Raw genomic sequence first — 26,248 nt, 5'->3', positions numbered from 1 at the left:
CCATGCTACATTCTCCCTCAGTGTACCTGAACAGGTGCTGGAGTGTGTCAACCAGGGGATTTTCACTGTAACTTCATTGTAGTGTTAATGTAAGCCTACTTATGGCACTAATCAATAAACTCTAAAAAAACTGTGTGGTCTGCTGACACTATAGTTAAGAAAGCCCACCAATGCCTCTACCTTCTCAGAAGACCAAGGAAATTTGGCATGTCAGTTACAACTCTCACCAGCTTTTACAGATGCACCATAGAAAGCATTCTTTCTGGTTGTATCACAGCTTGGTATGGGCTCCAGATCTGTCCAAGACTGCAAGAAACTACAAAAGGTCGTAAACAAAGCCCAATCCATCACACAAACCAGCCCCCCATCCACTGACACTGTCTACACTTCCTGCTGCCTCGGCAAAGCAGCCAACATAATCAAGGACCCCACACACCCCAAACATTCTCTCTTCCACCTTCTTCCTTTGAGGAAAAGGATACAAAAGTCTGAGGTCACGTACCAACCGACTCAAAAACAGCTTCAAACTTTTGAATGGACCTACCTCGTATTAAGTTGACCTTTCTCTACACTCTAGCTACGACTGGAACATTATATTCTGTACCCTCTCCTTTCCTTCTATCCAATGTAATCTATGAACGGTATGCTTTGTCTGCATGGCAATACTTTTCACTGTATGTTAATACATGTGACAATAATAAATCAAATCAAATCATCGGACTGGGTAAGGGCTGAAGCAGCAGATGAGCAGGGGCTGTTGCAGAGTCGGACGATGTTTCGGAGGTAGGAGTAGAGAGACAGGAGGAGGGGCAGAGAGAGTGGTTATGTGGTTAGAAGCTCACCGTGGGGTCAAACACAACACCTACATTGCTAATAGAATCTGGTCTTAGTAACATAGAAACTAGAAGCAGGAGTAGGCCATTCGGCCGTTCGAGCCTACTGCACCATTCATTTTCATCATGGCCAATCATCAAATTCAATATCCTGATCTCCCCCCGCTCCCCCAATATCCCTTGATCCCTTTACCCCCCAAAGCTATGACTAATTTCTTCTTGAAATCACACAACGTTTTGGCCTCAACTCCATTCTGTGGTAGTGAATTCCATACATTCAACACGCTTTGGGTGAAGAAATAGTTAGCACTGCCACCTCCCGGCGTTAGGGACCCGGGTTCGATTCCCGGCTCGGGTCACTGTCTGTGCGGCGTCTGCACATTCTCCCCGTGTCTGCGTGGGTTTCCTCCGGGTGCTCCGGTTTCCTCCCACAGTCCAAAGACGTGCTGGCTAGGTGGGTTGGCCGTGCTAAATTCTCCCTCGGTGTACCCGAACGGGCGCCAGAGTGTGGCAACTAGGGGATTGTCACGGTAATTTCATTGCTGTGTGAATGAAAGCCTACTTGTGACTAATAAATAAAAAAAAAATTCTCCGCACTTCATTTCTAAAAGGTTTACCCCCTTACCCTCAATCCATGACCCCTAGTTCTGGACTGCCCCACCATTGGGAACATTCTCTCTGAATCTAACCCTGTCTAATCCTTAATCTCAGACAATATTTACAATGAGTGCAGTTGCCAGTGATGAATGTTAATGCTGACCATTTGCCTTCTTCCCTCCTCTTGCCCTCTAGGTTGCCAGAGGATATGGGATAGCGCGTTGTGCTGGCCACAGGCTACTCATGGAGAGATTGTAAATGTGTCCTGTCCGACTGTTTTCCTGCAGTTTAGCCCAGTACTAGGTAAGGATGACTAAAACTACGGCAGCTTACGTTGATATAGCAGCGTCAGCTTAAAGACATCTCAAGGTGCTAGGGGCAATCTTTATAAAATTGGAGAATCGGGGAGGCGACAGCCTAGTGGTATTATCGCCAGACTGTTAATCCAGAAACTCTGGGGGCCAGGGGGTTCGAATCCCACCACGGCAGGTGGTGGAATTTAAATTCAGTAAAAAACAAACTGGAGTTATAAATCTACTCTTGACCATTGTCGGTTGTTGGAAAAACCCCATCTGGTTCACTAATGTCCTTTAGGGAAGGAAATCTGCCGTCCTTACCCGGTCTGGCCTACCTGTGATTCCAGAGCCACAGCAGTGTGGTTGACTCTCAACTGCCCTCTGAAATGGGCAACTAGGGATGGACAATAAATGCTGGCCTAGTCAGTGGTACCCATGTCCCAGGAATGAATGAAACAGGGGTGATTGGGCAACGGGGCTTTGTGTGAGTTAGGATACAGGTCACAGAGATTTGAATGAATAAAGGTGGGGTACTCACCCTTGTGCCTCCCCCTCCTGGCCTCCTAAACCTAACTCCCCACACTCCCTTTCCTTGGGGCCTCCACTCCCCTGTCCACCAAAATGTTTGGACTTACCTTTGAGTCCATGTTTTTCCCTTCCTGGGGATTGTGTAGAGTCTGAGCAGTGGTCACCACTCATATCAGGAGCTGTTGTGGGAGGGGGGAGCGACAGAGTTATCAGTCAATCAGATTGGACAGCAGCCCTCAAGGGAGGGGCTTCCTGACCCTGAGGGGTGGAGGACACCCCCCCTCAGGTAATTGAGGAGGCCCTGGTACCCACTGAGGGTAGACACGTTGAAAGTTAGCGTGGTACTGATTGACGTTACGCCTACTGGGCAAGGAATACGCACCCCCCCCACCCCACTTCCCTGCCACTCCTTCCCCAACCCCATAACAATATACCTCACAGATGCCCGGTGCGCCATGCAAAGTGGGGAGGCGATGGTTTTCAGCAAATCTGAGAGAACATTCTGGAGTCTCCTTTCCCTATTGGGGCAGCAGGGTGGCATAGTGGTTAGCACTGCTGCCCCACAGCGCGGCTCGATTCCCGGCTTGGGTCACTGCCTGTACGGAGACTGCACATTCTCCCCGTGCCTGCGTGGGTTTACTCCGGGTGCTCCGGTTTCCTCCCACAGCTCGAGAGACGTGCTGGTTAGGGTGCATTGACCCGAACAGGCGCCGGAGTGTGGCGAATGGGGGAATTTCACAGTAACTTCACTGCAGTGTTAACGTCAGCCTTACTTGTGGCGAATAAATAAACTTAAATTTTTAACTTCCACCCTGAAGCCAGCGCTGGAGTGACTCAGACTAAAAACCTGAACAATGTGCTTTGCAAATCAATCGCAGTGCCCATCCTCATTCTCTTCCATCAAGAAGAGACTGAAGAGGTCAGGAGAGATGATGGAGTCTTCATCCTCGTTAGATCAGTGGGGACGTCACTAATCTAACAACCCAGAAGCCCAGGCTTCAGGGGACATAGGTTCAAATCCCAGCACAGCAGCTAGGGGGTGTAAAATTTTTCATGGGATGTGGGCATCGTTGGCAAGGCCAGCATTTGTTGCCCATCTGGCGCTGCCCACATCATGTTCAGCGGAGTTTATTGCCTGCCAGTGTAACAAACAATTCCGAGGGAACACTGGGCTTGACCTCCCAACCCTTCACCTCCCATTTGTCACCCTACACATTGCTCTGGACATAGCAAGCCATTCAGTCCAAGAGCAATTCAAATAATCGCTCAGTGCCCACTGAGAGTGCGACAGACAAAGGAGGGAGTGTGGGTTTATTCATGCTACGGTGCAGAGGGACCTGGGCGTCCTTGTGCACGAGTCGTAAAAACCCAGTCTGCAGGTGCAGCAGGTGGTCAGGAAGGCGAATGGGATGCTGGCCTTTATAGCAAGGGGGACAGAATATAAAAGCAGGGAGGTCTTGCTGCAACTGTACAGGGCACTGGTGAGGCTGCAGCTGGAGTACTGTGTGCAGTTTTGGTTGCCGCACTTGCGCAAGGATATATTGGCTTTGGGGGGAGTGCAGAGGAGGTTCACCAGGCTGGTACCGGAGATGAGGGGGTTAGACTATGAAGAGAGACTAAATAGACTGGGTCTGTACTCGTTGGAGTTTAGAAGGATGAGGGAGGATCTTATAGAGGCGTATAAGATAATGAAGGGGATGGATAGGGTAGAGGTGGAGAGACTCTTCCCGCTCAGAAAAGACAGTAGGACTAGGGGGCACAGCCTCAAGATAAAGGGGGGGCAGTTTAGAACGGAGTTGAGGAGGAACTTCTTCACTCAAAGGGTGGTGAATCTCTGGAATTCTCTGCCTGTTGAAGTGGTGGAGGCTGCCTCGCTGAATATATTTAAGTCAGGGGTAGATAGGTTTCTGATAGACAAGGGAATTAAGGGTTATGGGGAGAAAGCGGGAAAGTGGAACTGATCCACTTCAGATCAGCCATGATCTTATTGAATGGCGGGGCAGGCTCGAAGGGCTAGATGGCCTACTCCTGCTCCTATTTCTTATGTTCTTAATGTGAATCTTAAGCATCAGGATCGATTGATATCTTGATCTGTTTGACAGGCACAATCACAAGGAACTGTACGAGCAAAGGATGGTCTGATCCTTCACCCTCGGTCTTGACCACTTGCATATCCAGTTCATCAATACCCACGGGTGAGGTGAGTGTTATTGTCTGAATGAAGGTGGCCTTTCCGTAACTTCCACCCTGTCCCCAGCACTGGAATGGCCCTGATGGAAAACATGAACCATGGAATCCCTACAGTGCAGGGAGAAGCCATTCAGCCCATCAAGTCTGCACCGACCACAATCCCACCCAGGCCCTATCCTGATAACCCCATGCATTTACCCTGCTAATCCCCGTGACGCTAAGGGGTAATTTACCATGTCCATCCACCTAACCCGCAAATCTTTGGACTGTGGGAGGAAACCGGAGCACCCGGAGGAAACCCATGCAGTCACGGGGAGAATGTGCGGACTCCGCACAGACAGTGACCCAAACCGGGAATCGAACCTGGGTCTCTGGCGCTGTGAAGAAGTAGTGCTAACCACTGTGCCACGGTGCCACAATATTCTTTGCAATTCAGTTGCATTGTCTATCCTCCCCCTCTTCAATGATGAAGACAGTGGGGAAGTCAAGAGATTTTTGACCTGATTTATTCTTGTCACATGTATTAGTATTGAAAATTAGTATAAGTGAAAAGTATCGTTTCTTGTGTACTGTGCAGACAAAGCATACCATTCATAGAGAAGGAAAGGAGAGAGTGCAGAATGTAGTGTTACAGTCATAGCTATACAGTCATAGAGAAGGATCAACTTAATGCGAGGTAGGTCCATTCAAAAGTCCGATGGCAACAGGGAAGAAGCTGTTCTTGAGTCGGTTGGTACGTGACCTCAGATCCCGATGGAAGAAGGTGGAAGAGAGAATGTCCGGGGTGTGCGGTGTCCTTGGTTATGCCGGCTGCTTTGCCGAGGCAGCGGGAAGTGTAGACAGAGTCAATGGATGGGAGGCTGGTCTGAGTGATGGACTGGACTTCGTCCGTGACCCTTTGTTGTCTCTGGCAGTCTTGGGCAGAGCAGGAGCCCATACCAAGCTGTGATACAACCAGAAAGGATGCTTTCTATGGGGCATCTGTAAAAGTTGGTGAGAGTCGTAGTGGACGTGCCAAATTTCCTTAGTCTTCTGAGGAAGTAAAGGCGTTGGTGGGGCTTTCTTAACTATAGTGTCGGCATTGAGGAACCCCTCTCCCTCTCACTCCCCCCAATCCCCCCTCTCCCTCTCACTCCCCCCAATCCCCCCTCTCCCTCTCACTCCCCCAATTCCCCCCTCTCCCTCTCACTCCCCAATCCCCCCTCTCCCTCTCACTCCCCCAATTCCCCCTCTCCCTCTCACTCCCCCAATCCCCCCTCTCCCTCTCACTCCCCAATCCCCCCTCTCCCTCTCACTCCCCCAATCCCCCCTCTCCCTCTCACTCCCCAATCCCCCCTCTCCCTCTCACTCCCCAATTCCCCCTCTCCCTCTCACTCCCCCAATCCCCCCTCTCCCTCTCACTCCCCCAATCCCCCCTCTCCCTCTCACTCCCCAATCCCCCTCTCCCTCTCACTCCCCCAATTCCCCCTCTCCCTCTCACTCCCCAATTCCCCCTCTCCCTCTTACTCCCCCAATCCCCCCTCTCCAGTCACTCCCCCAATTCCCCCTCTCCCTCTCACTCCCCCAAATTCCCCCTCTCCCTCTCACTCCCCCAATCCCCCCTCTCCCTCTCACTCCCCAATCCCCCCTCTCCCTCTCACTCCCCCAATCCCCCTCTCCCCTCTCACTCCCCCAATCCCCCTCTCCCTCTCACTCCCCCAATCCCCCCTCTCCCTCTCACTCCCCAATTCCCCCTCTCCCTCTCACTCCCCAATTCCCCCTCTCCCTCTCACTCCCCCAATTCCCCCTCTCCCTCTCACTCCCCAATTCCCCCTCTCCCTCTTACTCCCCCAATCCCCCCTCTCCCAGTCACTCCCCAATTCCCCCTCTCCCTCTCACTCCCCCCAATTCCCCTCTCCCTCTCACTCCCCCAATCCCCCCTCTCCCTCTCACTCCCCCAATCCCCCCTCTCCCTCTCACTCCCCCAATCCCCCCTCTCCCTCTCACTCCCCCAATCCCCCCTCTCCCTCTCACTCCCCAATTCCCCCTCTCCCTCTCACTCCCCCAATTCCCCCTCTCCCTCTCACTCCCCAATTCCCCCTCTCCCTCTTACTCCCCCAATCCCCCCTCTCCCAGTCACTCCCCCAATTCCCCCTCTCCCTCTCACTCCCCCAATCCCCCCTCTCCCTCTCACTCCCCCAATCCCCCCTCTCCCTCTCACTCCCCAATTCCCCCTCTCCCTCTCACTCCCCCAATTCCCCCTCTCCCTCTCACTCCCCCAATCCCCCCTCTCCCTCTCACTCCCCAATTCCCCCTCTCCCTCTCACTCCCCCAATTCCCCCTCTCCCTCTCACTCCCCCAATCCCCCTCTCCCAGTCACTCACCCAATCCCCCCTCTCCCTCTCACTCCCCCAATTCCCCCTCTCCCTCTCACTCCCCCAATCCCCCCTCTCCCTCTCACTCCCCCAATCCCCCCTCTCCCAGTCACTCCCCCAATCCCCCCTCTCCCTCTCACTCCCCCCAATTCCCCCCTCTCCCTCTCACTCCCCCAATTCCCCCTCTCCCTCTCACTCCCCCAATCCCCCCTCTCCCTCTCACTCCCCCAATCCCCCCTCTCCCTCTCACTCCCCCAATCCCCCCTCTCCCTCTCACTCCCCCAATTCCCCCTCTCCCTCCCAATCCCCTCTCCTCCCCCATCTCTCCCTCCTGCCCCAGGCCGTGATGCCTGAACAATGTCCTTCAGGGAAGGAAATCTGCCCGGTCTGGTCTACACGTGACTCCAGAACCACAGCAATGTGGTCGACTCTCAACTGCCCTTATATAGAACATAGAACACTACAGCACAAACAGGCCCTTCGGCCTACAAGTTGCGCCGATCATATCCATACCTCCCAGGCCTATCTATAACCCCCAATCCCATTAAATCCCATGTACTCATCCAGAAGTCTCTTAAAAGACCCCAGCGAGTTCGCCTCCACCACCACCGACGGCAGCCGATTCCACTCACTCACCACCCTCTGAGTGAAAAACTTACCCCGACATCTCCTCTGTACCTGCTCCCCAGCACCTTAAACCTGTGTCCTCTCGTAGCGACCATTTCAGCCCTGGGAAATAGCCTCCGAGAATCCACCCTATCTATTCCTCTCAACATCTTATAAACCTCTATCAGGTCGCCTCCCAACCTTCGTCTCTCCAAGGAGAAGAGACCGAGCTCCTCAACCTATCTTCATAAGGCATGCCTCCCAATCCAGGCAACATCCTTGTAAATCTCCTCTGCACCCTCTCAATAGCTTCCACATCCTTCCTGTAGTGAGGCGACCAGAACTGCGCACAGTACTCCAAGTGGGGTCTGACAAGGGTCTCGCATGTGTGAAACAGACGGTTTTCCAGCCAGTGACACCCATATCCCATATTGGCGTTCATTGGTAGGGGGATTGAATTTAGGAGTCGCAGCGTCATGATGCAACTGTACAAAACTCTGGTGCGGCCGCACTTGGAGTATTGTGTGCAGTTCTGGTCCCCACATTACAGGAAGGATGTGGAGGCTTTGGAGAGGGTGCAGAGGAGGTTTACCAGGATGTTGCCTGGTATGGAGGGGAGGTCCTATGAGGAGAGACTGAGGGATTTAGGGTTGTTTTCGCTAGAAAGAAGGAGGCTAAGAGGGGATCTTATTGAAACATATAAGATGATTAGAGGTTTAGATAGGGTGGACAGTGATAGCCTTTTTCCTCGGATGGAGAAAGCTAGCACGAGGGGGCATGGCTTTAAATTAAGGGGGGGTAGTTATAGGACGGATGTCAGGGGTAGGTTCTTTACCCAGAGGGTGGTGAGGGACTGGAATGCCCTGCCTGCTGCAGTTGTAAATGCTCCTAGTTTGGGGGCGTTTAAGAGATCCGTGGATAGGTTTATGGATGAAAAGGGATTGGTTTAGGTTAGAGGGTCATTGTTTTTTAACTGGTCGGCGCAACATCGTGGGCCGAAGGGCCTGTTCTGCGCTGTAATGTTCTATGTTCTATGTTCTATATCCCACGAATAAATGCTGTAAAAATAATGCAAATGTCTACAAGGAGCTGGGAGAGCTCTCCTCGGTTTTATACCAGAGACTGTTGTAGGATAATTGATGGAGATTAATAGCCATGTATTCAACAACAGCCATTATCATTGGGACATGTGACTAGCCAGGATTATAGGCAGTGAATTAGATATATCTTGGTCTCGAGATTGTCTGGGAATTCCTTTGTCTGTATTTGAATATCGCTACAATGATGACACTGACTGTGCCCAGTTAAATTGCTCCTTGACAGAGTGAAATTCAATAAATTGGGCTGGTAGAACAGAATAGTGAGGCACCACTTCAAAAGATCCTCAACGTGCACCTGCACCTGTACAAGGCTTTGTATTGTGCTGCTGTTTTCAATCTTCTCACTGAAACGTCTACCGATGATTCATAGCTTGCACAGTAGAATAAATCCACGGTCTCGGTCACCCTCGCTAGCTCAGGGCGTTCCTCCTGAATTCACACAGCAAAACAATCGCAATTAGGGATGAGCAATGCGGCTCACGAATGAACGGCACAGGGAGCCATCCAGCCCATTGTGCTGAATCCTGTCCCACGCCGAAGTTAAGGCTCAGGAAACTTGGCATGTCCGCTATGATTCTCACCAACTTTTACAGATGGAGCGTAGAAAGCATCCTTTCTGGTTGTAGAATCATAGAGGTTCATAGATTCATAGAGGTTTACAGCATGGAATACCAATAAGTTAGTCCCAATTGCCCTCATTTGGCCCATATCCCTCTATACCTATAGAGTAGAACCCCAACAGTGCAGGAGGAGACCATTTGGCCCTTTGAGTCTGCATCAACCATAATCTCATCAGGCCCTATCCCCACAACCCCGTCCATTTATCCATTTGTATCACAGCTTGGTACGGGCTCCTGCTCTGCCCAAGACCGCAAGGAATGACAAAAGGTCATGAATGCAGCCCAATCCATCATGCAAACCAGCCTCCCATCCATTAACTCTGTCCACACTTCCTGCTGCCTTGGCAAAGCAACCAGCATTATTAAGGACCCCACGCACCCTGGGCATTCTCTCTTCCACCTTCTTCATACCAACCGACTTGAGAAGATCTTTTCCCCTGCTGCTGTCAGACTTTTGAATGGACCTACCTCGCATTAAGTTGATCTTTCTCTACACCCTAGCTATGACTGTAACACTACATTCTGCACTCTCTCCTTTCCTTCTCTATGAATGGTATGCTTTATCCACACAACACACAAGAAACAATACTTTTCACTGTATGCTAATACATGTGACAATAATAAATCAAATCAAATCAAATCCTTCAAGACTATTTTTTAAATTCATTCATGGGATGTGGGTGTAGAGTGGAGTAGAGTTTACTCATTAGGGGAATTTAGTAGAGGAAACTAGGGGAATTTCATTGGTGTTAATGTAAGCCTTAAGTATTACTAATAATAAAGTTTACACTTTAGTCACAAATAAGGCTTACACTAACACTGAAAATCCCCTAGTGGCCACACTCCGGCACCTGTTTGGATCGATGCACCTAACCAGCACATCTTTCAGACTGTGGGAGGAAACCAGAGCACCCAGAGGAAACCCACGCAGACACAGGGAGAACGTGCAACCTCCACACAGGCAGTGACCCAAGTCAGGAAGTTGTGTGATGGATTGGGCTACATTCATGACCTTTTGTAGTTCCTTGCGTTCTTGGGGCAGAGCAGGAGCCCATACCAAGCTGTGATACAACCAGAAAGAATGCTTTCTGTGGGGCATCTGTAAAAGTTGGTGACAGTCGTAGCTGACATGCCAAATTTCCTTAGTCTTCTGAGAAAGTAGAGGTGTTGGTGGGGCTTTCTTAACTATAGCAATGGCATGGGGGGACCAGGACAGGTTGTTGGTGATCTGGATACCTAAGAACTTGAAGTTCTCGACCCTTTCTACTTCGTCCCCAATGATGTGGACAGGGGCATGTTCTCCTTTACACTTCCTGAAGTTGATGACAATCTCCTTCGTTTTGTTGATATTGAGGGAGAGATTATTGTTGCTGCACCAGTTCACCAGATTCTCTATCTCATTGCTGTCTCTCTCTTCTCTCTTAATTATGCTGTTCAAGACTTTGAAGCAGCTTTTCACCTCCTGACCCTCTTTCGATCTCAGTCTGAGTTTATTTTAGAATTCCTTTATGAAGTGCTGTTTTATTACACTGAAGGTTCATAGAAATGTAAGTTATTGTTGTCGAGCTGTTATATCCGATTGTGTTTCCCCTCCTCACTATGTCTGTGTTCTCTCAGTTTATTCTTAGTGATAATGTTCGCAAGTCGAAGAGGTTGTGAGTAACACTAGAGTTTATTGTGAAGCTTCCCAAGTTCTCATTACTGGAGACCCTTGGTAACCTGTTATTGTTTGCAGTTGGCCAGGAATTGTTTTGTGAAGGTTGAGGCCTCCTTTCTAATAGGAACATAAGAAATAGGAGCAGGAGTAGGCCATCCAGCCCTTCGAGCCTGCCCCGCCATTCAATAAGATCATGGCTGATCTGTCGCTGCTCAGTTCCACATTCCCCCCCTCTCCCCATAACCCTTAATCCCCTCTCTTATCAAAAACCCATCAACCCGCGTCTTAAAAATATTTAGCGAGGCAGCCCCCACCACTTCAACGGGCAGAGAATTCCAGAGATTCACCACCCTTTGAGTGAAGAAGTTCCTCCTCAACTCCGTTCTAAACCGCCCCCCCTTTATCTTGAGGCTGTGCCCTCTAGTCCTACTGTCCTTTCTGAGCGGGAAGAGTCTCTCCACCTCTATCCTATCCATCCCATTCATCATCTTATACGTCTCAATGAGATCTCCCCTCATTCTTCTAAACTCTAACGAGTACAAGCCTAGTTTATTCAGCCTCTCCTCATAGCTCAACCCCCTCAACTCCGGTATCAGCCTAGTAAACTATCTGTTTAATATTTGCCTGTTTATCCTTTTGTGATTTGAACTGTGGGAATCACTCAAAGAACTGTTCCAGGGTCATTGTTTATACATCACAGCCTGGGGCCAGGGGAGAGTTTGGTGGAGAAGAGGGAAGTGGGATGGAGAGGGGTGATTGGGGCTGGTGAGAAGGAGAGGGCGAATTCGGGGAGTGAGAGGGAGAGGGGGAATTGGAGAGCGAGTAAAGGTAGGTTTATTTACAAGTAGGCTTACATTAACACCGCAATGAAGTCACTGTGAAAATCTCCCAGTCACCACACTCCAGCACCTGTCTGGGTATACTGAGGGAGAATTTAGCACAGCCAATCAACCTAACCAGCACATCTTTCAGACTGTGGGAGGAAACCGAATCACCCGGAGGAAACCCACGCAGATATGGGGAGAACATGCAGACTCTGCACAGGCAGTGAGAGAGAGAGAGAGGGAATATGGGGAATGAGAGGGGGAATGGCGGAGTGAGAGGGGGATTTGCGGACTGAGAGGGGGCATTGGACGGCACGGTAGCACAGTGGGTTAGCACTGCTGCTTCACAGCTCCGGGGACCTGGGTTCAATTCCCGGCTCGGGTCACTGTCTGTGTGGAGTTTGCACATTCTCCTCGTGTCTGCGTGGGTTTCCTCCGGTTTCCTCCCACAGTCCGAAAGATATGCGGGTTTGGTTGATTGGCCGTGCTAAGAAATTGCCCCTTAGTGTCCTGAGATGCATAAATTAGGGGGATTAGCAGGTAAAATATGTCGGGATATGGGGATAGGGCCTGGGTGGGATTGTGGTCATAAGAACATAAGAACATAAGAAATAGGAGCAGGATTAGGCCATCTAGCCCTTCGAGCCTGCCCCGCCATTCAATAAGATCATGGCTGATCTGTCGTGGCTCAGTTCCACTTTCCCGCCCTCTCCCCATAACCCTTAATCCCCTCTCTTATCAAGAACCCATCAACCCGCTTCTTAAAAATATTTAGCGAGGCAGCCTCCACCACTTCAACGGGCAGAGAATTCCAGAGATTCACCACCCTTTGAGTGAAGAAGTTCCTCCTCAACTCCGTTCTAAACCGCCCCCCCTTTATCTTGAGGCTGTGCCCCCTAGTCCTACTGTCTTTTTTGAGCGGGAAGAGTCTCTCCACCTCTATCCTATCCATCCCATTCATCATCTTATACGTCTCAATGAGATCTCCCCTCATTCTTCTAAACTCTAACGAGTACAAGCCTAGTTTATTCAGCCTCTCCTCATAGCTCAACCCCCTCAACTCCGGTATCAGCCTAGTAAACCTCCTCTGCACTCCCTCCAGGGCCAAAATATCCTTGCGCAGGTGCGGCGCCCAAAACTGCACACAGTACTCCAGCTGCGGCTGGTCGGTGCAGACTCGATGGGCCGAAGGGCCTCTTTCTGCACTGTAGGGTTTCTATGTTCATGGGGTGGGAGGGGTGAAAGAATTGGGGGAGTGGGATGTCAGGGAGTGAGTCTGGAGGGGTGACTAAGGAAAGACTTGCATATCTGCAGCACCTTTCATTCCCTCAATCTCCTTGGCTCACCAAGACCTGTGTGTGCGTGGGGTTGCTATGCCGACCTGGATTCTAACACTTATTTTTAAACTCAGGTGCAGTACTATGGAAGAATACGGACCATCTACACTGTGGGTTACAGCCTCTCATTGGTCACCCTTTCAATCGCTGTGGTCATCTTACTGACCTGTCGGTAAGTTCTCACACTCGAAACCATTGGCTGAAACGCTGCGGTGATAACGGTTATCTTGGGTAATCACTTTCCCATCAGACAAGCACTGGCATCATCACAACTATTATCAGCAAAATCCATTCGAAAATGGAAAGCAAACTGCAAAGGAAGATTATTCATTGATATAGCGCCCATCACGATCTCCAAACACCTCAAAGCGCATTGCAGCCAATGAGGCACTTTCTAAAGTGGAGTCGTTGCTGAAACGTAGGAAACGCAGCAGCCAATTTACGCACAGCAAGCTCCCATAAGCAGGACTGAGATCGTGACCGATGGTAGTTGAAAGATAAATGTTAGCTGAGACTCAATGGATAACTCCACTGGTCTTTGGAATCTCACCATGCGATCTTTTACATCCACTTTGAAGTCTCACCTGGAAGATGACCCCTCTCAGACAGTGCCGCACTCCCTCAGTACGGCTCTGGAGGATATGCACGACTCAGCAGAACATAAGCTCAAATCCACAAGGCTCGGGGGTGACTAGAGATCAGAAATATGTATTGCCTTCCCTCTGTCCCCAGACAGGACCAAACACCCAATGAAGAAGGTGATCTAAAGACAATTAATATTCTCAAGAAGGAGCTTCATTGGTCCCCTGCTGAGATAATTGTTGCAATTCCTTTTCAGGGCAGGTGCAGCAACGTATCATAATACCGAAGGGCCAAGTGGCCTACCCATTGCATCTAAGTCCCACATTCCTGTGTCTCTGCTGGCATTTCGGAAGAGCTTTACAATTTCTTGCCATTCCCTGTTCTTTTCTGTATTGTTCTTCAAGTTTCTCCGTTTCAACAATTCATCCAATTTCCTTCTAAGAATGATTCTTGGATTGTTGCTGCTGTTGTGAAGTTGTACACGTGAGGTTAAAAATGTGGTGTTTGACAAATGTAAATGGTGAAATGCTAAAAGTAAAAGACAAAATCATATAGCACTATCTCTTTAAATAATACAGATGTCTTTGTGCATGGATTTTAAATTGCAGAGAGCAGGCTGCAGAAGCAATCTTTGCAACATTAGATCAAAGCCTAGCAGTCGGTGTTCCAACTAACCCCGAACAGGCTTTTGAATTGGACCAATTAGTTTAAAGCAAGTGCACAGAGCGTAGAACCAATGGGATTTAAATGTAAGGTTTGTTGACAGCCTCAAGCCAGTCAGATCGCAGGAATACTGTGAGGTAATTCCAGGTACATCAGCCCAGAGAAAGGGGGGTAACTGTCAGTGTATGCTTGCCACCTCTTGAGTCAGGAAGAGGGAAAGGCAAGGCTCTTGTGTAAATCCTGCAGTTCCATGTGTGTCTTCATAAAATCACTGCTTTAACAAGACAGAGATACCAACTCAGAAATTGCAACTGTGCAGGGCATTGGTGAGGCCGCAGCTGGAGTACTGTGTGCAGTTTTGGTCGCCGCACTTACGCAAGGATATTTTGGCCTTGGAGGGAGTGCAGAGGAGGTTTACTAGGCTGATACCGGAGTTGAGGGGGTTGAACTATGAGGAGAGGCTGAATAAACTAGGCTTGTACTCGTTAGAGTTTAGAAGAATGAGGGGAGATCTCATTGAGACATATAAGATGATGAATGGGATGGATAGGATAGAGGTGGAGAGGCTCTTCCCGCTCAGAAAGGATAGTACGACTAGAGGGCACAGCCTCAGGATAAAGGGGGGGGGGGCGGTTTAGAACAGAGTTGAGGAGGAACTTCTTCACTCAAAGGGTGGTGAATCTCTGGAATTCTCTGCCTGTTGAAGTGGTGGAGGCTGCCTCGCTAAATATTTTTAAGACGCGGGTTGATAGGTTTTTGATAGGCAAGGGGATTAAGGGTTATGGGGAGAGGGCGGGAATGTGGAACTGAGCCACGACAGATCAGCCATGATCTTATTAAATGGCGGGGCAGGCTCGAGGGGCTAGATGGCCTACTCCTGCTCCTATTTCTTATGTTCTTATGAAAGTGTTCCAGATCAGAACATCACCAAAGAAGGTTCATACTTCCAAAAGACACTTATTTGTACATTGGTTGAGAGTGACTGAATTCTTATTTCATTATTCCTGAAGGAATATTTGAACTGCGTTCTACTGTGATTTTATTCAGTTCGTTAATTGTTTTAATAAGGTTGTAACCAGTTTAAAAATAATGTCTTGTTAATTGTTCATGATAGAGACTGTCACATCCTGCTTTAATTTACCAAAGTCTCACAACACCAGGTTAAAGTCCAACCAATTTATTTGATAGTAAACCCACAAGATTTCGGGGTTTGACCCCTTCATCAGGTGAGTAGAGAGTTCTGGCCTCAGACAGAGCGTATAACAGCACACACAGCTTACAGATTACTTACCAGTATTATTTACCAGTAATCTGTAAACTGTCTGTGCTGTTATATGCTCTGTCTGAGGCCAGAACTCTCCGTTCACCTGACGAAGGGGGCAAACCCCGAAAGCTTGTGGGTTTAAATGGGTTGGACTTCAACCTGGTGTCGTGAGGCTTCTTACTGTGTTTACCCCCAGTCCAACGCCGGCATCTCCACATCTTAATTTACCAAAACCATCAACTTCCTGCTAAATAAAAGCAAATTACTGCGGATACTGGAATCTGAAGCCAACAGAGGAAAACCTCAGCAGGTCTGGCAGCATCTGTAAGGAGAGAAAAGAGCTGACAGGGGTTCAGCTTTGACAAAGGGTTATCTGGTATTCGAAATATCGGCTCTTTTCTCTCCTCAATAACTTCCAGCTGCCTCACACACTCTCGGATAAGGTGGAGCATATCCCTTTGAGTGGTTCCAAAATCACCTTCACATCATAATTCTGCCCTTTCAGACAGCACATTCTTCATCATTACAACTCGCCCCGTTTCAAAGAAAAAACACCTCGTCCTCTCCGCTGCCACTTTCCCCAATTATCTGGAACCTGTGTCCTCTGGTTACTGACCCTGTCGCCCTGTCTGAAACATAAAAATGAGACGCGCTTTCAGTCGGTGTTTCTCAAACCTGCAGACAAGGGCACATTGCTACGTTGGCCCCTCCTGAACCGGCCCATCTGTCTCACAGCAGCTGAGGCTTCTCCTTGGAGCAGTTCTGAAGACAATTTTCGCAGTCCCTTGGCTAAAGATTATGCTAACTAGGGGTAACCAGGCAAACAAGCCACACAGCTCAAACACTGGCTGGGCCAACAAAGGAGATAACGTGTATTTACGTAGCACCTTGTCTCATCCTCAGGGTGCCCGAGTGCTCGGGGCGGCACGGTGGCACAGCGGTTAGCACTGCTGCCTCACAGCGCCACGGACCCGGGTTCGATTCCCGGCTCGGGTCACCGTCTGTGTGGAGTTTGCACGTTCTCCCCATGTCTGCATGGGTTTCCTCCGGGTGCTCCGGTTTCCTCCAAAGACGTGCTGGTTAGGTGGATTGGCCGTGCTAAATTCTCCCTCAGCGTACCCCAACAGGCGCCAGAGTGTGGCGACTACGGGATTTTCACAGTAACTTCATTGCAGTGTGAATGTAAGCCAACTTGTGGCTAATAAACTTACTTAAATGCTTTTCAAAATTATGCATAGCAAGATCCCTGGTGAATTATCCGATCAGGGGCATGCACAGGGTGGATAGGGAGCAGCTGTTCCTCTTAGCTGAAGGGTCAGTTACGAGGGGACACGAGTTAGAAGTGAGGGGTGGGTTTTTACCCAGAGGGGGATGACGGTCTGGACTGCGCGGCCTGGGAGGGTGGTGGGGGGGGCAGGATGATGCCTCACATCCTTGAAAAAGTATCTGGATGAGCACTTGGCACGTCATAACATTCAGGGCTATGGGCCAAGTGCTGGCCATTGGGATTCCTTGGGAAGGTCAGGGCATTTATGTGTCGGTGCAGGCTCAATGGGCTGAAGGGCCTCTTCTGTACTGTGGTATTATGTGATTCTGTGAGCAGTTTATACTATTATTCGTTACGCTTGTTGGAGTTTAGAAGGCTGAGGGAGGATCTTATAGAGACATATAAGATAATGAAGGGGATGGATAGGGTAGAGGTAGAGAGATTCTTCCCGCTCAGAAAGGACAGCAGGACTAGAGGGCACAGCCTCAAGATAAAGGGGGGGCGGTTTAGAATGGAGTTGAGGAGGAACTTCTTCACTCAAAGGGTGGTGAATCTCTGGAATTCTCTGCCCGTTGAAGTGGTGGAGGCTACCTCGCTGAATATATTTAAGTCACGGGTAGATAGGTTTCTGATAGACAAGGGAATTAAGGGTTATGGGGAGAAAGCGGGAAAGTGGAACTGATCCACTTCAGATCAGCCATGATCTTATTGAATGGCGGGGCAGGCTCGAAGGGCTAGATGGCCTACTCCTGCTCCTATTGGCTGTTGGCTGAGAGACCTCAGGCGGAAAAGTGGGAGAACTCCACGGCGAGTCTTTGAATAGCAGGGCGGGTAAATCCACATGAACAGGCCCTGTTCGAGACCATGTGCTGAATCCAATGCCCTCCCACCTCAACAACTCCAGAGGCTTTTGAGGTGTAATATTGCGCAGCAGGGTGTCAGGTCACAACCCTCCTGCCTAAGGCCAGTTGAGTCCGTGGTGGGATGGCCCGAGGTGAGGGTTGGGGAGGGGAAAGGAGAGAGGGAGGTTGGGGTAGGGGGGCCTACTACCTGTCCGATCCTGTCTGAGGCTCTCATGTGAGGGCCACATCCCACTCCTGCTGGTATTTAGTCAGCGCAAGGTGGGGAGTCACCAAGCAAAGGAGCGTGGGAAGGAAAATCTAGTAAGAAGTCTCACAACACCAGGTTAAAGAGAGTTCTCTCCACTCAACTGACGAAGGAGCAGTGCTCCGAAAGCTAGTGGGGTTTGCTACCTAATAAACCTGTTGGACTTCAACCTGGTGTAGTGAGACTCTCTTATTGTGTTTTTCCCAGTCCAACGCCTGTATCTCCACATCAAGGAAAATCTAGTCAGGCCTGCTCTCAGGCAACCAAGAGAACGTAAGAACATAAGGAATAGGAGCAGGAGTAGGCCATCTAGCCCTTCGAGCCTGCCCCGCCATTCAATAAGATCATGGCTGATCTGTCGTGGCTCAGTTCCACATTCCCGCCCTCTCCCCATAACCCTTAATCCCCTCTCTTATCAAGAACCCATCAACCCGCTTCTTAAAAATATTTAGCGAGGCAGCCTCCACCACTTCAACGGGCAGAGAATTCCAGAGATTCACCACCCTTTGAGTGAAGAAGTTCCTCCTCAACTCCGTTCTAAACCGCCTCCCCTTTATCTTGAGGCTGTGCCCCTAGTCCTACTGTCCTTTCTGAGCGGGAAGAGTCTCTCCACCTCTATCCTATCCATCCCATTCATCATCTTATACGTCTCAATGAGATCAGGGGTCCTTCATTCAAAGATGCTCAAGTGACTGATTGAATGACCCAGCCCTGCCTTACTTTTCTGCTGACCATTTCCCCCCTCTCCCTTTCCCTGTGACCCTGTGAGCCCCCTCTTACCCTCACCCAACTGAGGCTCCCTCGTTGATTTTGGGTCTTTAGTGGATGCTATACCGACAGTGGCCACCTGGTGGTGCTCACGGCAGCGGGGAGCTGTTGGCCTCTGACTGGCTAGTAGCTCTCAGTGGGCGGGGTCCCAGGCCAACCCTGCCCCACCTGTGCTCTTAATCCAAAATGGAAGGCCTGAGGCCCTATGGCTGGCCATTTAATTGCCTGACAGGCCTTGCCTCCAATGGGTCTTCCCCAACAGAGATGACCCGTTACCCAGGCTGGTTGGACAGTGTGACCCCCATCGCAAATATTAACTTCCATCCCTTGTCTGTAAGATGCTGCATTGGAAGTTTCCAGCAATCCAGCAGCAGCCTAGACTGTGAGCCCATGTCTCTGAGTTGGGGCCTAATCACAAAAAACTTAGCTCATAGAATCCCTACAGCTCAAAAAGAGGCCATTCAGCCCATTGGGTCTGTGCTGGCTCCCTGACAGAATTCTTATCCAGATCCTCTTTCCTGTCCTGTACCCGTAACCCCACACAATTTCCCCACTAATCCTCATAGCCTACGCATCTTTTGACACTGAAGAGCAGTTTAGCAAGGCCAATGTTCCTAACCCGCACAACTTAAGCACCCGGAGGAGACCCACGCAGACACGGGGAGAATGTGTAGACTCCACACAGACAGTGACCTAAGGCCGGAATTGAACCTGGGTCCCTGGCGTTGTAAGGCAGCAGTGCTAACCACTGTGCCACCGTGTCACTCCAAGTCTCAGGGGATCCAAGCTAACTATAATTTGATTTGATTTGATTCATTATTGTCACATGTATTAACATACAGTGAAAAGTGTTGTTTCTTGCACATTATACAGATAAAACATACCATTCATAGAGAAGGAAAGGAGAGGGTGCAGAATGTAGTGTTACCGTCATAGCTAGGGTGTAGAGAAAGATCAACTTAATGTGAGGTAGGTCCATTCAAAAGTCTGACAGCAGCAGGGAAGAAGCTGTTCTTGAGTCGGTTGGTACGTGACCTCAGACTTTTGTATCTTTTTCCCCGATAGAAGAAGGTGGAAGAGAGAATGTCTGGGGTGCGTGGGGTCCTTAATTATGCTGGCTGCTTTGCTGAGGCAGCGGGAAGTGTAGACAGAGTCAATGGATGGGAGGCTGGTTATAAAGTAAAGAGTTATAAAGAGAAGGAAAATCAAAACTATTTGAACGAGCATTGCCCAGTTTGTCTTTCTAACCAGTAGATTGTCAATGGGCCAAACAACACAGGGTGGTTAGGAGTCCATCCACTTTAAAAGCCAGCAAAATGGAGCAAGAGGGAGAAACAATGATGTTACCATGGTAACAAAGTCAGCGGACAGGATGAAACAGGGCAAGGTAGCACAGTGGGTTAGCACTGCTGCCTCACAGCGCCAGGGACCCGGGTTCGATTCCCGGCTTGGGTCACTGTCTGTGTGGAGTTTGCACGTTCTCCCCGTGTCTGCGTGGGTTTCCTTCGGGTGCTCCGGTTTCCTCCCACAGTCCAAAGATGTGCGGGTTAGGTGGATTGGCCGTGCTACATTGCATCAGTATCAGGAGTACTAGCTAGGGTAAAGACATGGGGTTATAGTGTTTGGGCCTGGCTGCGATTGACTTGATGGGCCGAATGGCCTTCTTCTGCACTGCAGGGACGCTATGGTTCTATCAAACTCCTCTCTGGCGAATGCCCATCAGTTTGCTTGTCATTTGACCCACGAATCTATGTAAACCGCTTTGAGCTACACCCCCCCCTTATCATCTTAACACCCTGAATTATGATGCATGTCCCCTCAGCATGTGAATCCTTTTCTGCAGTGCATGGGATTGTTTCAGAGCTTGTGATAATTGTCCCTGTCAGGGCAACACAGCAGAGTAAGGGTCACCTGACCTGGTTGACCAATCAGGACTCAGTATGGGGAGCCACCCCAGGGGGAGGTTCTCTCCTCCTGGAGCAGAGATATTTTAGGATTGGCTGCAATCGCACTGCTGCTGTTGACGACCAAAGTAAATAAATTCCTTAAAGTTTAAATTGACTTATTCATCACAAGTAAGGCTTACATTAACAACGCAATGAAGTTACTGTGGAAATCCCCTAGTCGCCACGCTCCGGCGCCTGTTCGGGTACACAGAGGGACAATTTAGCACGGTCAATGTATCTAATGAGCACGTCATTCAGACTGTGGGAGGAAACCGGAGCACCCAGAGGGAACCCACGCAGACACGGGGAGAATGTGCAGACTCCACACAGACAGTGACCCGAGCCGGGAATCGAACCCGGGTCCCTGGCGCTGCGAGGCAGCAGTGCTAACCCACTGTGCCGCCTTCCCGTTCTGCCCTCAGTTCCTACTCTTCCAGGACCCTCCTGAGCCTTGGGCGGGATTCTCCGGTCTCCCAGCCGTGTGTTTCTGCGGGGGTGGCGCGTTGTTTGCTCGCGGCGGGATTCTCCAGTCCCGCTGCTATCGATGGGAATTCGCACTGACGCCACCCCATGCTGGTGGGAAAATCGCGGACAGGGCTGTACTGCCGGTGGGACCAGAGAATCCCGCCAGTGTGAACAGCCAGCCAACTTTGGCCTTTATGTTTCAATAAAATCACCGCTCATTTATTCTTCAGTGATGCTGGAGGGAGACGGCTTTTTGCAAACTGCGCCCAGCGTTCCATCTAATTCTATCTTTTACGCTCGTACTGTGCTTCTAAAACTTCATTCTAACTCTCTTAAACTCTATAACAATGTTTTAATTCAATCGCTTACACTACATTTCCCTCTCCTTCCCTTCTCTATGAACGGTATGCTTTGTCTGTGTAGCGCGCAAAGTGGAGAGGATCGCCAAGCAGATCGCGCTTATTGACACAGACATCAGGTTTCTACAAAGCAGCCAACCATTACCTTGTAATTGAGTCTGTGTCTCTATATGCCCCATTTGTGAACCCCATTCTCCACTCACCCGATGAAGGAGCAGCGCTCCGAAAGCTCGCGCTGCCAAATAGACCTGTTTAACCTAATGTTGTGAGACTGCTTACAGCATAGCACTCAAGAAACAATACCTTTTACTGCATACTAATATATGTGACGACAATAAATCAAATCTAATCAACTCAAATCAAATTCTTCTAAACTCCAGACATCATTTACTCAGCCTCTGATTATCATAGAGATTTACTGCTTGGAAACAAGCCCTTCAGCCCAACTTGTCCATCCTGCCCCTTTCGTTTTAACCACTAAGCCAGTTGGATCACTGTCTCCTCTTTTCTGTTTAATTTTACGCTCAGGTTAAAAACCGATCGCGGGTTGCGTGACTTCCTGGATGGAAAGTCTTCCTAAGCTGCCTTTCTCTTGTATTTCCTCTAGGAGGCTACACTGCACCAGGAATTATATTCACATCCAGCTGTTTGTCACCTTCATCCTGCGGAGTCTATCTGTCTTTATCAAAGATGCCGTCCTCTTTGGTGACGATGATATTGACCACTGTAGCTTTTCCACGGTAAGCACCCTTTGACCCTGGAGGGGGCGTCACTCGGGCTGAGGTTTCGGCACAGGAAGCTGGGACTCGGAGGTGAAGATTGGGGCAACGTGGGCTGAGTAAATCTGCCCCAAGCTGCATTTATATAGCACCCTTCCATTTAGTGAATAAACTCTAGAGGTGCTTGGCTGGGCACAGTCATGGAGAAATGACGGAACAGGAAGAGGATGCTTGGTCCGTCCGGGGGGAAAGATTTTCCAGCCCTTCCTTCCACTGAGTTTTCCAGTCCCGCCAAAGTCCTATCTATCCTTGCATTGGGGTCTCTGGCACTGGGGCAGGTGAGCCATGAGGAAGCCTGTAGACTTTGGTTGCGCTGGAAGACCCTGGCAGCTGCCAATGGCCCACCCCAACCGCCATGGAAAACAGGCCATAGTGCGAGGGGTGGGGGGATTTTTTTTTTTACAAATTATTTCATGGGTCAATCAGAGGCCTCTCCACCCAGAGTTTAATTCCAGCAGAGGCAGCAGCGAGGCAGGGTTCAGTTCCACCAGGATGTTGCCGGGTCTCGGGGGTGTTGGCTATGAGGAGGGGTTGAATAAACTAGGATTGTTTTCACTGGAAAGACGGAGGCTGAGGGGAGACCTGATAGAGGTCTACAGAATGATGAGACAGGGTGGATAGTCAGAGGCTTTTTCCCCAGGGTGGAAGTGTCAATTACACGGGGGGGCACAGGTTCAAGGTGAGAGGGGGGAAAGTATAAGGGAGATGTACGGGGGGAAGTTTTTCACACAGAGAGTGGTGGGAGCCTGGAACGCGCTGCCAGAGGAGGTGGTGGGAGCAAGTACATTAACAACATTTAAGAGGCATCTGGATGGGTACAGGAATAGGGGGGGAATAGAGGGATACGGACCGAGTGAGGGCAGGAGGTTTTGTTTTAGTTTAGCTAGGGCATCATGAACAGCACAGGCTTGGAGGGCCGAAGGGCCTGTTCCTGCGCTGTACTTTTCTTTGCTTTTTTTTTTGTCCTATGTTCTTTGTTCCTTGTCACTATCTCCACCTCCTTCTTCACCTCTAAGTTCATCTCCAATCAGAGCAGACAACTCTTCCTGTCGAACTTTACAGCAGAGAAGAGAGCCTTCTTATCCGCCATCTCCGAGACTGTTAATCCCACACCGACCCCCTCCCCTCACTCGCCCCGCCCCTGTTCTTTTCCCACAGCCCTGCAAACAGTAAGCCTTTCAAACGTTTCTCCGTTTTGAAAAGTTTACGACTGAATCCGCTACCTTGCAGGCGGTGCTCTCCAGATCACAGCATGCTGGGTAAAATACAATTCCTCTTCGTCGCCTACTTGTCATTTTTAAAATCAAAGATTATAATCCAATTTCACTGTCCTCCCTCGCACACCGGGGAGATGTACTTTCGGCAATGGGTTAGGTTTGAGATCGGGATTGAGAGTGGCGGGATATCCTATCTCCGTCCAACCGTACAATAGTTGCCGGACTCCTGGGATTGAACAGCGAAATAGCAAACAACGCAGGGTTTAGGTTCAACCGCAGGCTCGCTTACTCATCAAACTCTCAGGAGTGCGAGATAATGCACTTTGGAAGGTCCAGTGCATGCAGGAATTGTACACTCAATGGTAGAACCCTTAGGAGTGTTGACAGGCAGAGGGATCTGGGGTCCACCGATCACTGAAAGTGGCAACGCAGATGGAGAAGGTAGTCAAGAAAGCACATGGCACGCTCGCCTTCATCGATCAGAGCATTGAGTATAAAAGTTGGCAGGTCATGCTGCAGCTGTACAGAGCCTTAGTTAGGCTTCATTTAGAATATGGTGTACAATTCTTGTGTACAATTCTTGTAGATGCTTTGGAGAGGGTACAGGAGAAGTTTACCAGCATGTTTCCTGGTATGGAGGGCATTAGCTATGAGGAGAGGTTGGATAAACTCGGTTTGTTCTCTCTGGAACGGCAGAGGTTGAAGCGCGAACTGATAGATATTTACAAGATCATGAGGGGCATGGACAGAGTGGATAGTCAGATGCTCTTTCCTAGGGGAGAAAAGTCAAGTACTAGGGTTAAGGGGCGTGGAGAAAAGTTTAGAGGAGATGTGCGAGACAGGTTTTTTACACAGAGGGTGGTGAATGTCTGGAACACGCTGCCCAGGGAGGAGGTGGGAGAAGGTACAATAGGGGCATCTAAGAGGCAACTGGACAAATACATGAATAGGATAGGAATGGAAGGGTATGGACTCCGTAAGTGCGTACGGTTTTAGTTTAGGCAGACATCATAATTGGCGCAGGCTTGGAGGGGCGGAAGGGTCTGTTCCTGTCTGTACTGTTCCTTGCTCTTGGTCCTTTGTAACTCCCCAGCACAAATCCCTCTGTGATTTGTAATCACAGCACTAACTCCTCCATGATCTCACTGAAACTTCCTATCACCCACACAGTCAGTGGCCACCCCTGGGCATTGTTGACCTGGACCTGGCGATAACCAGAGAATCCAGTTCACAGGGAGGCCATTCGGCCCATCAAGTTTTTTATTGAATTACGGGACATGGGCATCGCTGGCTGGGCCAGCATTTATTGCCCATCCCTAGTTGCCCTTGGAGGGCAGTTGAGAATTAACCACATTGCTGTGTCTCTGGAATCACATGTCGGCCAGACCGGGTAAGGATGGCAGATTTCCTTCCTTAAAGGGACTTTAGTGAACCAGATGGGTTTTTCCGACAATGGTTTCACGGTCATCAGTAGATTCTTAATTCCAGATTTTTTTAAATTGAATTCAAATTCCACCATCTGCCGTGGCGGGATTCGATCCTGGGTGCTGTGATTCAACAAAATATATCTGGAATCAAGAATCTATCATGACAACGAAACCATTGTCGATTGTCAGGTGAACCCAGCCGGGTCCCCAGACCATTACCCTGGGTCTCTGGATTACAAGTCCAGTGACCATATCACGATGCCACCATCTCCCCAAAATCCATAGAGTTCAGAAGGAGGCCATTCAGCCCATCGAGTCGCACCCACTCTCTGAAGGGGCATCCTACTCAGCTCCTGTTACAATTCCACTGAGCCACCCTATGTTTACCACCTCTTCACCTGGATTTATTCCACACCCCGGGCCTGGGCAGCACTGGGCAGAGATGGTCAGTTCCTCTGCTGTGTACACAAGAAGGAAACAACGTGAGATAAAAGCGGAAAGTGCTGGATAAACTCGGCAGCTCTGGCAGCTTCTGTGGAGAGGGAAACACAGAGTTCAGGGCTGGAATTCTCCACCGTTCTACCAGTGGGATTCTCCAGTCCCGCTGCAGCGAGTGGAGATTTGGGTTGAGCACCAATTTTCTCTGTCCTCCTGGCAGCGGAGCATGAACAGTTTCTGGTCCCTGTGACTCTTCTACAGAATGGGTGCTGCAGTTCTGAAGAAGGGTCAACGGGACTCGAAATGTTAGCTCTGTTTCTCTCACGCTGCAAGAGTTTTTCCAATTTGTTTCCGATTTCCAGCAACCGTAATGTTATTTAGAAAACATTGTGACCCTCTCTCTCCGCATGGTGAGGGTGACCTGGTTGCAAGGTCGATGGTGGTGTGAGTGTTCCTTTCACTCCTGGCAGGAGCTCAGGGTGCTGTGTGACGGTATTTGCCCTGTGCCAGTGCCCACGAGCTGGATGGCTGGTTCAGGATGCAGGGCAATGCCAACAGCGTGGGTTTAATTCATGTTGCCGCTGGGGTTATTCATGAAAACCCCACCTTCTCAACCCTTGCCCCTTGCCTTTGTGTTTCTGATGCCCTAAGCGTGTTCCCATTTAGAAAATAGTCTATGCCTCCGTTCCTCCTTCCAGAGTGCATAACCTCACACGTTTCCCGCATTGTATTCCATCTGCAACTTCTTTGCCCACTCTCCTAACCTGTCCCAAGTCCTTCTGTAACGCCCCCGCTTCCTCAATACTACCTACCCCTCGACGTATCTTTGTATCATCTGCAAACTTAGCCAGAGTGCCTTCAGTTCCTTCCTTCAAATCGTTAAATGTGTATTGTGAAAAGTTGTGATCCCAGCACCCACCCCTGAGACACACCACTAGTCAATAGCCGCCATCCTGAAAACGGCCACTTTATCCCCACTCTCTGCCTTCACCCAGTCAGCCAATCCTCTATCCAATGCCAGGAT

At 49.7% G+C, this 26,248-nt stretch overlaps 1 protein-coding gene across 1 annotated transcript in view; it reads left to right on the top strand.

Annotated features, from left to right (window-relative positions):
* ghrhrl (growth hormone releasing hormone receptor, like) overlaps positions 1–26,248 on the top strand; it is a 52,197-nt gene that overhangs the window by 12,098 nt on the left and 13,851 nt on the right. Inside the window, exons 3-6 of the mRNA XM_080213596.1 lie at positions 1,626–1,733; positions 4,357–4,460; positions 13,023–13,114; positions 21,971–22,103. Of these exons, the coding sequence (XP_080069722.1) occupies positions 1,626–1,733; positions 4,357–4,460; positions 13,023–13,114; positions 21,971–22,103 (437 nt within the window). The remainder of the gene's footprint in view (positions 1–1,625; positions 1,734–4,356; positions 4,461–13,022; positions 13,115–21,970; positions 22,104–26,248) is intronic.

This window comes from Carcharhinus amblyrhynchos, chromosome 2 (assembly GCF_965287045.1).
Source record: "Carcharhinus amblyrhynchos chromosome 2, sCarAmb.v2.hapA, whole genome shotgun sequence".
NCBI classification, from domain to species: domain Eukaryota; kingdom Metazoa; phylum Chordata; class Chondrichthyes; order Carcharhiniformes; family Carcharhinidae; genus Carcharhinus; species Carcharhinus amblyrhynchos.
The sequence above is the reverse complement of the archived record's forward strand: the minus strand, read 5'-3'. Positions and strand labels throughout refer to the sequence as shown.